Source organism: Astatotilapia calliptera, chromosome 1, assembly GCF_964374335.1.
Source record: "Astatotilapia calliptera chromosome 1, fAstCal68.1, whole genome shotgun sequence".
NCBI lineage: Eukaryota > Metazoa > Chordata > Actinopteri > Cichliformes > Cichlidae > Astatotilapia > Astatotilapia calliptera.
In genome coordinates, this window is record NC_137422.1 from 24,186,246 (window position 1) to 24,200,703 (window position 14,458).

At 44.0% G+C, this 14,458-nt stretch overlaps 1 protein-coding gene across 1 annotated transcript; it reads right to left on the minus strand.

The window, feature by feature from the left end:
• Positions 1 to 983: 983 nt before the first annotated feature.
• On the minus strand, positions 984 to 14,458 carry LOC113022036 (fibulin-7-like). Its single transcript, XM_026167051.2, has 8 exons — positions 14,255 to 14,458; positions 12,241 to 12,400; positions 11,989 to 12,159; positions 11,256 to 11,381; positions 2,399 to 2,587; positions 2,160 to 2,297; positions 1,754 to 1,889; positions 984 to 1,660 (listed from the first exon to the last, which is right to left on the minus strand). The coding sequence occupies exons 1-8, from the start codon at positions 14,321 to 14,323 to the stop codon at positions 1,297 to 1,299; spliced, it is 1,353 nt and encodes a 450-aa protein (XP_026022836.2). The 5' UTR covers positions 14,324 to 14,458; the 3' UTR covers positions 984 to 1,296.

Consider the following 14,458-nt stretch of genomic DNA (forward strand, 5'->3'; position numbering starts at 1 on the left):
TGTGATAAGGTTAAGGAGCGGTGGAAAACAGGACAGTGAGGTGAAGAGAATGGGCAAAACATCAGATTTCAGGCCAGGTGCTCTCACAGACCAACTTTGTTGTGTATCAACCTAGACAGACAATGGAGAGGTAAAATGCAGAGGATCGGGGGTTTTATTACTGAATCATTACCTCTTGTGGATCCCTGAGGGACAGACAAAAGCCACCCTCCAGCCTACAGTCTTTTATTAAGACTGTAGAGGGGAGATCTGAAGAACAGGGAGGTCTTTTTTGTGGTGGTAATAAACACTACTGTTTTTAATTCACTCTGCAGCTAAGTCAGTGACTGACTGGCTGGTGTGAATTGTCTTCTGTTCAGTCATCTCTATTCATCTGTCATTCTCTGTCTGCCTCCCTCTCTATCTCTGGGCATCTTTTTCTGTGTCTAAAGTATCTCTGCTCCCTCATGGAGCCATTGCTGCGTCTCAGCCAGAGTACGGAGCCCTCTCTGCAACTAAAGACTTCCTGTTTCCCTCCAGTGTAACTACATCCTGGCACACTATCCACTATGTGATTCCTTATTTCTCAGAAAGCTGTGTAACATCAAAGAGAAGATAGATGGCTGGTGCAGCACAGTGGCGACACATTTCATCACGCTCCTCGGAAACTCCTCAGATATAAACCCCCCCTAAATGAAAGGAAAAAGATTGCACAGACTTTACTTTTAGGGCACATGACACAGCTCTTTTCTGTGTGTACTTGTTTTGCAAATGCAAAAGTTAAAGTTATTCGTGCACTGTAGGAACACAGAGGCTCTTTTCAGCAAGCCTTCCTTGGCTGTCAGGCGAACAGCGTTGCTCTGTGCTGCAGGAACTGAAGTGTTAAACAACCTCTGCTCGCATATGTCCCTGCTCACAGTCTATCGGGCAGTTCTTAAAACACATTTCAGAAGGAATAGAGTGTAGAAAAGCCTTAAAGAATTAGTAAGGAAAAGACTGAACTGTTAATGTTTTATATGATGTTTAATGGGTGTACTGGAGGCAATACAGGTATTATAGTTTTATCACAGAAAGAGTACCAAAACTAGAATCAATAAAACATAATTATAAACCAAAACATCCGTAGGCATAATGATTACGTGCATATAAATTTTAAGGCACTATTACAAAAATAATGCTTTATTTCAGGACGGGCTGTCATTCTTTAGTCTTTCCAGCTTATTGCAAGTATCCTCAAGTCAAGTGCTGTTACTCTTTGCTACATGTACCAATTTTCTACATGCATTTCTATTTTTTTGCACAATAAATAGATTTTTCTTAGAATTCATACTGGGAAACAAACATAATGACTTTGGTGATGTATTTCCCCAGCTGCACTCGCCTCTCCAGCTCACTCATCTCCACCTCTGCCTCCAGAGTGGCAGGGCCCTGCACAGGGCTCACCAGCATCAGCTCGCCCGTGAGGCGGTCTGAGCGCTGCACTGTGAAGTGGCGGCGAACTGGCCTTCCGCCTAGCAGGGAGAAACGAAGGGTGTCACCTATCGGGCGCAGTGCTGACACTCTGAACATGACGCGGGGAGCTGACAGGTTGGAAACAACAGCCAAGTAATGGTAGGAGAAGGAGTTTGGGGCCTGAGAGCACACCTTGTTGTCCACAGGGCAGGGGTTACGTTCACAGCGCCTGGAAAATAATGAGAAAGATGTTACTAAAAGAGAGATTTTAAAGAATTAGTTGTTACTATGCATCTCACACAAAAATAAGGATAATGCTCACGTAGGTGACGTTTTGACATATGTAGCATTAGGAATTTTGGGGCAGTCCACACGAACACACTGGAAACCACCATATGTATTAATGCACATCTGGTCCTTCGTGCAGTTGTTTTGCCTCGTAGCACACTCATCAATATCTGCCACAAAAGAGAAACACAAAACCCCCACATTTAGTTGGGACATCATTTAGGCTGCAACTCTTTGATTTGCCATTACTGAAAAGAAAAAGAGTCAAAATGAATAAAATTGTATTAAGTGTACTTGTAGACTCTACATTTTTGTATTACATTCCTCAGAATCTGCCTTTTGGAGGAATGCTTTGAGTACTTCTGAGTGCAAATTTGGCAAAAGAAAAAATCAAAACAAAAGTGATAGCAAAATATAAAGCAGGAAGAAGGACTGCTCACCTTTGCAACTGCGTCCGTCACGGGTCACGTTGTATCCCGCAGGACAGGAACAGCGATAGCCTCCAGGGGTGTTAACACAAGCGTGTAAACACAACCTCCCAGCCTGTCCGTTATGAAACAGCTCACATTCATCAATATCTAAAATGCATAACACACACAGACATGGCTAACAACCCATATGGAAACATCATAATATGAAAAATGTATAGTCTGTGTTCTACTAAAGCTGTTAGGTGTACCAGTGCAGGTGTAGCTGTCTCTGCCAGAGATGGTGTATCCTGGCTCACAGGTGCAGTGGGTGGTCCCCTGCACTATAGTGCACTGTGATGGGCGAACATGAGGCCCGGTGTTGGCAGCTGGTAAAGTGGATGCAGCAGCAGCTGTGGATGGGGAGGTGGCGGCAGAGGTGTTTGTCATGGTGACAAAGACTGAATAAGGAAGAGAAGACAGGTAAGCAATGCTGGTGTGTTGTAGAAAAGGTTTTCATAACCTGTTTTCATATTTTCTTTGCTGTAGCTTTGTATCTGCCCCAGGGATACGAGTTATTTATTTAGTCAGCTGACAATATATGTCAGACACTGATGTTGGTGTGCCGATGGTGATATGAGACAGTGTCAGTGTAATGAACCGCTGATCTGTACCATAAGTCATCCTTGCGGGGGTTGTCGGAACTGTATGCGCAGTCGCACTAAGGACAGATGTGATCAGAGGCATGCCCCGTAACGCGTATAGAGCAGTCTGTCGCGGCAGGAATAAGTTGTACAAAGTCCATCTAGACATGTGTGTCATGCAAGCTAGCAGCACCCCATGAGAAACGGGCCGAAGTGTTTAAGTGTTTACCGGAGTTTTGCACCCTTGGCAAGCGGACTGAGTTTTCACGGTGCTCAACGTCCAGAGAATGAGCCGTGTGTGGTGAGGAAATAAATGGCTGCACCCGTTAGAGACTCTTCTGTCGTTCTTGATGCCAAGGGCTGCTACAGTGAAAACTCATCGCTGCCTTGCAGCCATCTACACTCATCTTATTCTTTCGTCGAACTGTGAGTAAAGGAGTGTATCGCATCATCTAGAGACTACTGGATCAGTAAAGGACTCAAAATAAGGACATTATAAATACAATGTCATGCACACCTTCATCTTGTAAGCTGTGCGAGCAAATGATCTTCAACATGGCAGTCTAAAGTAATGCAAGAAAGAAAGACCTCTTCTGTATTTAACACAGTAGCATGTAAAGTTGTGATGCTGAATATCCCACATTTCTTGCATCAGAATGTCTAAGACTGAACCTGGGCTTTATGCTATCAGTTGTACTTCTGTAAAAACTTAAGTGGCAAATTGTCTGATTTGAGGGCATCATCAGTATTATTTTGGTTTTGTTGCCAGTCTGTGAGGTTAAAGGTGTAAATATCTAAGTTGAGTGTTAATAAGTTTGAAACCACCACTCAACCCATTTGAGTTAAGATATATACACTTAAAAGGGCAGGTGCAACAAGCCAAAAATAAAATTAATAATAATGTTGTCCCCTGTTGAAGAAATAGACAAATCTACAGAGGCACAAGAGGCCAGGTCCAGCTCCAGAGAGCGAAGACTAACAGAAAAGGGGCAGGAGATGCATGAACAGGAGGCCAAGAAAAATGAAAGGTCATTTAGCAAGGCATATGAGTCCTGGAAGGAGTTAGCAAGAGGAGTTAGAACAAGGCTGAAAGGTTTCTGCTCAAACGAAGACCTTGTTAGAACACAAACGGACATTAAGGCTAAAGAAGCATTAATGCATGAACTGTATGAGCCTATCCGACGTAATCATACTTCTACTCCAGATGTTGTCAAGAAAATGGATGCGTGTGTTGCCCTAACAACAGAAATTTGTGATCTCATTAGTAAACGACTAGAAGATATAGATAAGACTTTTAATGACAGGCTCGAGAAGGAGCGTGTAAGGATGATATTAAGTAAGGAGGAGTATGGATCTGTTTTTGGGAAAACTGAAACAGAAACAGTTATTTCAGAGCATTCAAAGGGCTCAGATTCATACTCTGGAGCCACATCTACGACTTCTAGCAAACGTGTGGATGCCGAAGCTGACCTTGCAGCTAAACTAGAACAGGCGAAGGCAATGCAACGAATACATGAACAGCAAGCCAAGTTGAGTAGCTTAGAGCATGAGTGGAAAATCAAGGAAGCACAAATGATTGCAGAAATGACAGCAAAGCTAGAGGAAGAGAGAACTAAACTGCAACAGCTACAGGCAGAAAATGAGGTAAAAGTAGCAGCAGCCAGAGTGAGAGCTTACAACAACTACGATGGATTGGAAAGCCTTAAGTATGAAGCAGATGACAAATCACAACTTGATAGCCAAATCATTGAATCTCAGAATCCATTGAATCCACAGGCTGAATCATTTCGACCTCAGTGTGCACCACCTGAGATTTTGCAAAGGCAACAGGAGGTCAGCTTAACACAGGAGCTTGCAAGCTTGTTCGTCTCCAACCGTCTGCCTGCACCTGAACCCACAGTGTTCACTGGTAACCCTTTAAAGTTTATAGACTGGAAGATATCCTTTATGGCATTGATTGGCCACAAACCCCTCCCCGCAGGCGAAAAAATGTTGTACTTGAAAAGTTATCTTGCTGGTGAGGCACGGAAGGCGGTCGAAGGATTCTTCTATCGAAACTCAGAAGATGCATATCAGGGTGCCTGGGAGATTCTTCAGGAGAGGTATGGAAGTTCATTTGTCGTCCAAAAGGCTTTCAGGGATAAACTGATGAAATGGCCAAAAATAGCTCCCAATGACCCAGTAGCCCTCAGAGAGTTTTCAGATTTCCTTCAAAGTTGTGCCGAGGCCATCCCTCATGTTAAAGGGCTGGCAATTCTAAATGATTGTGAAGAAAATCATAAACTTCTCAAAAAACTGCCCGAATGGCTGGTACGCAGATGGGGTCGTGTTGTTGTGGATGAACTAGACAGATGTCAAGAATATCCACCATTTGCTCATTTCACCAGATTTCTACAAAGGGAAGCTAGAATAGCCTGCAACCCCATTGCTTCTCCCTTCTTATTAACCACTAAAGTTACAGATGAAAGGCTTCCTAAGAGAACCAAGGCACTCAGCACCAATGCTCAAGCTAAGCACTCTGCAGGTAAACCAGGGACCTTAATTTCAAAGCCAAGACCACCATGCTTCGTCTGCAACGATGAAACACACGGTGTCGCCAAGTGCCCAACCTTTGCCACAAGGCTTCCTGATGAAAAGAGAGCTTTCATTCGTGAAAACCGTCTTTGCTTTGGCTGTTTAAGAAAGGGTCACACTAGTAAAGAATGCAAAAGAAGGCACACATGCACTATATGTGGTCGAAATCATCCAACTTGCTTGCACATAGAGAGAATTGAGGGAGCCAGTGAAATGTTAAACAGTGATTCACCATCTGCAGGAAATGAGACAAAGGAAGTCCGCAATGTCATGTCACACACATTGACAAGATACTCCTCAGCTACGTCTAGCATTGTTCCAGTTTTTGTGTCATTGGCAGAAGACCCCCACAGTGAGATTCTCACATATGCTCTGCTCGACACACAGAGCGATTCAACTTTCATCTTGGGAGATCTGGTCTCTGCACTAAATGTGAAGACTCAGCCAGTGCAATTAAGGCTCAGTACAATGACAGCAGTAGACACAGTCATAGCTAGCAAAGTGGCTTGTGGATTGCAAGTTCGTGGGCTCCATAGTGAGTCGCATGTTCAGCTACGCCAGGCATATACAAGGGATTTCATCCCAGTCGATAAGTCTCACATTCCTACAAAGGACACCGCACTTCAGTGGCCACATCTGAGGCAACTGGCAAACAAGCTGCAGCCACTTCAAGACTGTGAAGTGGGATTGCTGATTGGCTATGATTGCCCATCAGCACTGGCCCCTCTAGAAGTCATTGTAGGGTCAGAAAACCATCCATTTGCTCAAAGAACCGTGCTTGGCTGGAGCATCATAGGATCAGCAAATCCATATCTTGATAGAAAGGAACATCAAAGCTTTGTACACAGAGTGGCAGTAAAGGAAATGCCATTGCCTCCGGTCAATGATGTGTTGAAGGTCCTAGAAATGGATTTCAGCGAAAGAAACTATCAAGATAAATATGTTTCTCAAGATGATGTTCATTTTGTAAAACTCCTCAGCAGCACAATCACAAAAAGGAAGGATGGACACTATGAGATGCCACTTCCTTTCAAGGGCAGCTCTCCACCTATGCTGCCAAACAACAAGCGACTGGCTGAAGCTCGTTTGCAACACCTCAAGAGGAAGTTAAGGTCCAACAGGCAGTACCATGACCATTACACAGCATTCATGGAGGAAACCATCAGCAAAGGTGTTGCAGAACCAGCCCCCCCAGCACATGAGGGAGAGACAATTTGGTACATCCCACATCATGGGGTGTACCATCCTAGGAAACCAGATAAACTTAGGGTGGTCTTCGACTGTTCAGCCAAGTTTCTGGGCATCTCTCTGAATGACACCTTATTGACTGGCCCTGATCTGATAAACTCTCTAGTAGGAGTTCTCTGCCGCTTTAGGAGGGAAGCAGTAGCCATCACCTGCGACATTGAAAAAATGTTCCATCAGTTCTATGTTCCACCCAACATGCGGAACTACCTGAGGTTCCTATGGTGGAAGGGCGGTCAGCTGGAAACAGAACCCCAAGAGTATAGAATGGCGGTGCACCTTTTCGGTGCTGGTTCCTCTCCAGGGTGTGCCAATTTCGGCCTTAAATATCTTGCACAGCAATGCGAAGCCGATTATCCTTCGGCTGCTGCTTTCATTGAAAAGAACTTTTACGTTGATGATGGACTGACTAGCGTCCCATCAGTCACAGAAGCTACAGACCTGATTATCAATGCACAGCAGCTGTGTAAGACTGGAGGTTTACACTTGCACAAATTTAACTCGAACAAGGTGGAGGCGCTATGTGGTGTTGCGCCTTCAGAAAGGGCAGTAACCACCGGACCTCTCAACCTTAGCCTGGATTCAACAGCGGAGGGTCACGTACTTGGCATTCAGTGGTCAATAGAAAGTGACACCTTCAGCTTCAACATTGACAAAAGGGACCAACCCTCAACTCGTCGTGGTATCCTGTCCGCTGTCTCCTCCCTCTACGACCCTCTGGGTCTTGTAGCTCCCTTTATCCTGAGTGGTAAATGTATTCTCCAGGAGCTGTGTCGCATGGGCGTAGGTTGGGATGATCAGCTTCCCGATAGCCTACATGCACGGTGGGAGCAATGGAAAAGGGATCTACACAGGCTAAAGGAAATAGCGATACCCAGATGCTACCATCCTCCAGACTTTGGCAACATAGTGAGGGTGGAACTGCATCACTTTTCAGATGCCAGTAACATAGGTTATGGTGCATGTTCCTACCTCAGATACAAGAATGGAAAGGATGAAGTACACTGTAGCCTTGTGTTAGCCAAAGCAAGAGTCGCACCAACAAAGCTCATGAGCATCCCAAGGCTGGAGCTTTCGGCTGCAGTAATCTCCGCAAGGCTAAGCGTCATGTTAAAAACAGAGCTCGGCATGCAGATTGACGAGGAATTCTTTTGGACTGATTCCCAAGTTGTATTGGCCTACATCAGCAATGAGGCACGGCGATTCCATGTGTTTGTCGCAAATCGTGTTCAGCTAATCCGAGAAACCACAAACCCTGCTCAGTGGCACTATGTGGATACGGCAGAAAACCCAGCTGACCACGCTTCGAGAGGTCTATGTGCAGGGGACATTCTGTCAACGAACTGGTTATCGGGTCCTAAATTTCTATGGAAACCTGAGATACACCCAACACTACATTTTTCACCAGATTTGCTAGTCTGTGACCCTGAAGTTAAATCGGTGAAAACCTTTGCCACCCATGCCAATGAGCAAAATGACATTCTGAACCGTCTAAGCCGCTTTTCCAGCTGGACAACGCTCATCAGAGTAGTTGCAAGAATTAAGAGACTAGGCATGAAGTCAGATCGTGTCAGTAGCATTGTGACGGTAGAGGAAAGGAGAAAAGCTTGTGAACTAGTAATCAGTCTGGTTCAGCGACAAGCCTTTTTGCAAGACATAAAGACACTTCAGAAGGGCAACTCTCTTCCATGCTCTAGCCCCCTAAGTTGTCTTGATCCCATCTTAGATGAAGGACTTCTTCGTGTAGGTGGAAGACTGACAAAGGCAACGCTCAGTCGAGAACTAAAACACCCGGTTATCCTTCCAAAGGAAAGCCACATTACAAGACTAATACTGTCTCATTACCATGCCACCATCTGTCATCAGGGTCGCAGTCAAACCCTAGCAGAACTCAGAGCAAATGGGTTTTGGGTGCTTGGGGGAAGCAAAGCAGTTGCCAAGTTAATACATAAATGTGTGCAATGTCGAAAACTTCGGCGCCCCACCGAGGAGCAACGCATGGCAGAGCTCCCGAAAGAAAGGACTGAAGCCTCCGCTCCTTTCTCGTACTCTGGTATGGATTGCTTTGGTCCATTTTCCATCAAGCGGGGCCGTAAGGAGTACAAAAGGTATGGGCTTATCTTTACATGCCTGTCTTCACGTGCTGTTCATATCGAGATGCTAGAAGACCTATCAACAGATGCATTCATCAATGCCCTTAGATGCTTCATCAGCCTCAGAGGAGCTGTTTGCCAACTCCGCTGTGACCAAGGCACAAACTTTGTAGGAGCCAGAAATGAGTTCAGAGAGGCTCTCAAACAATGTGACATGCAGGCACTGGAGGCTTTCCTGGCAGACAAACAGTGTGAGTTTGTTTTCAATGCTCCTTCTGCAAGTCATGCTGGTGGCATCTGGGAACGCCAAATTAGGACCATTCGTAATGTGCTAAATGCCACTACTGCTCAGTGTGCAGGAAGACTAGACGATGCCTCTCTTAGAACTTTGTTTTATGAGGCCATGGCTATTGTAAATAGCCGCCCCTTGACTGTGGGCAGTATCTGTGACCCAAAGGCACCTGAACCTCTTACTCCGAACCATCTTATACTGATGAAGTCCAAAGTTGCTCTACCACCACCTGGGAAATTTGTGAGAGAAGACTTGTATGCAGCGAAGAGGTGGCGTAGAGTACAATACTTAACTGAGCAGTTCTGGGGTAGGTGGAAAAGAGAATACCTCATGAATGTCTCCACAAGACAGAAGTGGCACAAAACCCGCCGTAATCTAAAAGTGAATGACATTGTTATCATCAAGGAAGATATGTTACCAAGGTGTCAGTGGCAACTGGGGCGTATCGTTGAAACTATCGAAGGCGATGATGGTTTAGTCCGTCGGGTCAAAGTTCAAGTAGGAGTCCAAAGTCAGACCAAGAAACAGGACCGTGCTTTCAAGCCCCCCATCATCGAGCGGCCTATTCAAAAACTGGTGGTTCTTGTTGAAAGAGAATAATAACAACCATGTTATTATCTGAGAGGAACTGACATACTGACATAAACAATGTAACAGTCCAGGTGGCACCTGCTCTATGATGTTTGTACACCTGTATATTGGTTGAAGTGGTCTCATTTTGTTGTTGTTCAAATCATGTATGATTAGCTAGTTTGTAAATCATAGCATGATTGGTGGGAGTGTAATGAACCGCTGATCTGTACCATAAGTCATCCTTGCGGGGGTTGTCGGAACTGTATGCGCAGTCGCACTAAGGACAGATGTGATCAGAGGCATGCCCCGTAACGCGTATAGAGCAGTCTGTCGCGGCAGGAATAAGTTGTACAAAGTCCATCTAGACATGTGTGTCATGCAAGCTAGCAGCACCCCATGAGAAACGGGCCGAAGTGTTTAAGTGTTTACCGGAGTTTTGCACCCTTGGCAAGCGGACTGAGTTTTCACGGTGCTCAACGTCCAGAGAATGAGCCGTGTGTGGTGAGGAAATAAATGGCTGCACCCGTTAGAGACTCTTCTGTCGTTCTTGATGCCAAGGGCTGCTACAGTCAGTCACGCCTGCCCGTGTCAAATGGAATCCAAGAGGAGAGTCACTGGGTTGTATCGGTGGCAACAACATAAAGCCCTCACAGATACGAGTTTGATAGTTAATATTTAATAAGCTCTGTTCTTCTACAAGAACAAGACAGCAGCATGAGCTTAGTGAAGATATCTGAGTGTTAATATATTTGGATTTGTTTATTTTGCCAGTAAGGAATAAAAAGAAGCAAATGTTTGTGTAGAAATTCTGGTGAAATGTAATTTAGATTATTATTATTATTATCATTATTATTAGTATTTTTAGGGCAGCACGGTGGCACGGTGGTTAGCACTGTTGCTACACAGCAAGAAGGTCCTGAGTTCAATTCCACCATCAGGTCTTTCTGTGTGGAGTTTGCATGTTCTCCCTGTGTTTGCATGGGTTCTCCCAGGGTACTCTGGCTTCCTCCCACAGTCCAAGGACATGCAGTTTGTGGGGATAGGTTAATTGATAAATCCAAATTACCCATAGGTGTGAATGTGCGTGCGAATGGTTGTCTGTCTCTGTGTGTTAGCCCTGTGATAGACTGGTGACTGCAGTTACCCACACTATGTTAAATGGGGGTTGTGGGTGGGGAGGAATATGTTGTGTATGTTTAAATAGTGGGAGGCATAGTGGTTAGTGCTGTGGCCTCACAGCAGAAACGCTCTGGCTTTAAACCTGTTTGTCAGCCAGACTTTTCTGAGTGGAGTTTGCATGTTCTCCCTGTGCTTCATCCCACTGTCCAAACACATGTGTTTTAAGTAAGCGTCTAAATTGAACCTGCGTGTTCACAGCTGTCTCTCTCTCTCTCTTAGCCCTGGAAATCTGTCCACATCTACCACTCCACTCTCTTGGGTAAAGTTGGTGGATGTTTTAATGTAACGATTGGATGACTATCAAAAACATTACCAGACTTTCAAATCTCTCAGTAAACTATGAAACCATCTGTAACTGTAGAAATATTTAGATAGTGTGAAAAAGGAGATGAATTTAGTAAAACTGTTGGTGTCTACTGAATTTTAGTGCCTACACAAGCAAATGCCCAATGCAATCTCTTTCAAATGGTAAAGTATCACTACATTTCATTCATGTGTGTGGTCTGAGTATGCAATGTATTATACTTACATGTTGGCACAGGGCTTTGACAGGTAACTCCAGCCCAGCCTTTGGCACAGACACAGGAAAACTGGTTCACCTCATTAACACACGTCCCACCATTCAGACAAGGGGAGGATGCACACTCATTGATGTCTGAGGGAAAAAAGATATTAAGGTTATGTTTGAACTCTGTCCAGAGATACACACATGTATGCAACTCAATAGCTTTGATGCTTGAACATCACCGAACATTACATAATGACATATGCATGTGTGTGGAGACATATGAGAAAATACGGGAGCAAATGAGTTAACAGGAGGGGCAGCCAAAGTGTAGGGGATGCCACATCCTGATCAAACAGCCTTTGAGTTGTTATCTCAAAGTCAGCAAGCTGTCAAAGGACAAGGAGGCTGGAATATCGCATGTCACAGCATTCAAAAAGCTCTCTGGACAATGACCAAAGTACATAAAGAAATATGATCATGGGTCACATGTGAAATGTATCATCGTATAGAAAAATGTTGTCGGCATGTTTGATGCCCAGAAAGCAGAATAGTGCAAATAAAAGGGGGCAAGGAGAAGAGAGGTTACACAGAAGATGTTGACAAGATTGTAAAAGTGATCAGTGGGTTAGATAGCATGATGAGTGATGGTCAGAGTAATGAAGTGGAGAAACACTGGTGGGAGGAGGATTAGGAGGACGCAATGGAGAAAATGACCATCACAGCAAGGCCAGGCAGCAGAAGGCTCCTCTCTCACCTCGGCAGGTTGGTTGCTGGCTGCTCCAGGTCAGGCTTTCCTGACAAACCCTGCTCTCTGATCCCACGAGTTCATAACCAGGGTCACACAGGAAGTGAATCTCATGGCCAATGCTGTGCGATTTGCCAAGTTTCCTCCCATTAATGAGGGACTCCAGTTTGGGGCAGGTACCTAGAAATTATAAGAACATAACAGCAGAAATACTCTGATATCTAAGAATTTGAATAAAGTCTTTCTAACATATTTACTTACTGTTGATGGCTTTTGTGTTCTGCCTTGCAGCACTGCTCAGCAGTAAATTTATTTTCTTCTTTAGGTTGCGCAGACTCTGCATGTAGGAGGCTTCATGGGCTGACAGAAGCTTCTGGACCTGCTTCAAGGACCCTTGAATTTCTTGCCTGCTCGGACAGTCCTAGAATAATACAGAGCTACTGAATAAATTCATAAATGTTGAATATTTTAAGTCAATACTGATCTTCTAATTCACAAAGAGGATCAGAAAAACAGTTGCAACCATCTAAAAAAACCACGTGAGAAGGTTAGGCACGCTATATAATATTACATTGAAAATGACAGTTTCTTATTAAAAAAACAAAAAAAAACACCATCCTTGCTAAATATCTGAAAATGGAAAAGCAATTTATTTGACTCAGGACAGGTAAAATTTGTTGAGAGATGAAAGCACCACAAGCCAGTGATGCTGCTTCTATTAACAGTTTATTTATCTTCCTGTTCATTCAAGGACACGAATTCATTCAAAAGTCTTCAATAAAAGGATTTGGTTTTCTTTTTTGTGTCAAATGAAAAAAAATTCAAAATTCAAACTTCTAGTGCATTTCTGTAATGTTAAGTCATATAAATTGCACCTGCACATATTTCTGTGTGAATGCTATCGCAATGAGGAAAAAAAATCTCTTCATCTAAATGAATAGACAAATGAATCTGCTCTACCTACTGCGCTATTTTACCCAGTGCACTGCAGAGGCTGATGTGCTCATATGAAGGAGTAAATCTTGTGGGGATCGGAGAATGTTTTGTCATCCCCCCCCCCCCCCCCCCCCCCCCCCCAGCTAGCTCCATACTGTAACTCAGTCATGCTGACAAGAAAGGCTCTGTGTGTAACACTTTCTTATGTGGTTCCAGGTGTGATGTTCTGCTTAGGTTTGAAGTTTTAACTACACGAGTCATTACAGAAATGGAGGTAAAAGCTTTCATTAGAGGGTAATTACTTGCTGATTTTTGACTCAACCAGTCATCTCCTTCCAGCGCTTTGCTTTCATTTAACAGGGTGTGAGCTCAAGTGAGTTGTACACACCTATTTTCAACCCATAACCGTTCCCTCATTACTCTCGTTGATTCAGCAGCATCAGTCCCCACCAGACCTCTGCTCTCTCACATGTTTTCAGACAACCAATTAGTGTTTTCATCCAGCAGCAGTTATGTAAGAAGAGTCAATATTTGTTGAAAACGCTTTTCTTATTTAGACTGAACTGAGGTTTGGAATAACTTCAGTCATTTTTGGTGCTGATGGCTGGTGTTTATCAGGTAGTTGTCAAAGGGCCCTTTCTGCCTGTGCTAGGAGATATTTCACATGGTGTTCATGTTAACTGGGTGATGTTACCACAGTCTGTAGGAGGCATGTGGTGCTGAAGCACAAAATTGCAGCACAGTTCTATTTAATAGATTTAGAGCCTAAATAACAATATGCTCTCACGCACATATGCAAGAGTCTACAGCATCACACTCACATTATTATGCACTTCTACAAACACATAATTGGCTGGCCATTTTTCAGTAGAAAACAAACAAACAAACAAACAAACAAACAAACACATACAGGCACAGACATGCATGGCAGAAGCTGAAGAGAGCCATTCACAGCCAGATGCAGCGTTTTGGAAATGTTTTGCTGGTTTGCAGTGAAGCACAGCATAGATATAGTGAGTGAATTCAGCCACCGGAGCCTCTGGGATGTTGCTCTTGAGGCTTGCGTGCAAAGTAAGGGTGACTCAAGGTTTGCTCTGTGAAACATTTTTTGTGATGCCAAGAAGTACATTCACATTAAGATCTGCTCTGGACTTCAAAAGAAGTTATGCATGCAATTCTCTTTAAGCCATACATAATTCATGAAGCACATTTTAACCAATTCCTTTTGACATAAGAACTTTAAGTGGAATGACGTGATATAAGTTCAGGTACCCTGCTGCGACTAATTCCTTCATTCATTCAGTCAATAGTTAACAATTTTAGTTACATGCTTGCTTACCTGCCCCAAAGTAGGATGAAGCAAACAGAAACACAGTAAGGTGATGGCAGTCACAGGTGATGCAAACATGTTTCCACTAAAACCAGTCCAGTGTGCACTCACTAATCGCTTCTCAAATGTGTTAGAACTTGCGTGCAGTGTGAACTTTGTGCCGCCGGCTCCCAGAGTGTGTAGGAACTCCAGGTGAGAGAAGGACCACAGTTG

What these genes read in the sequence shown, in the direction of transcription:
- LOC113022036 (XM_026167051.2), bottom strand. Translation starts at nt 14,323, where the DNA reads ATGTTTGCATCACCTGTGACTGCCATCACCTTACTGTGTTTCTGTTTG. An exon ending in TTCATCCTACTTTGGGGCAG is followed by an intron (nt 12,401 to 14,254) that starts GTAAGCAAGCAT and finishes GTATTATTCTAG; the next exon opens with GACTGTCCGAGCAGGCAAGA. An exon ending in GAACACAAAAGCCATCAACA is followed by an intron (nt 12,160 to 12,240) that starts GTAAGTAAATAT and finishes TATAATTTCTAG; the next exon opens with GTACCTGCCCCAAACTGGAG.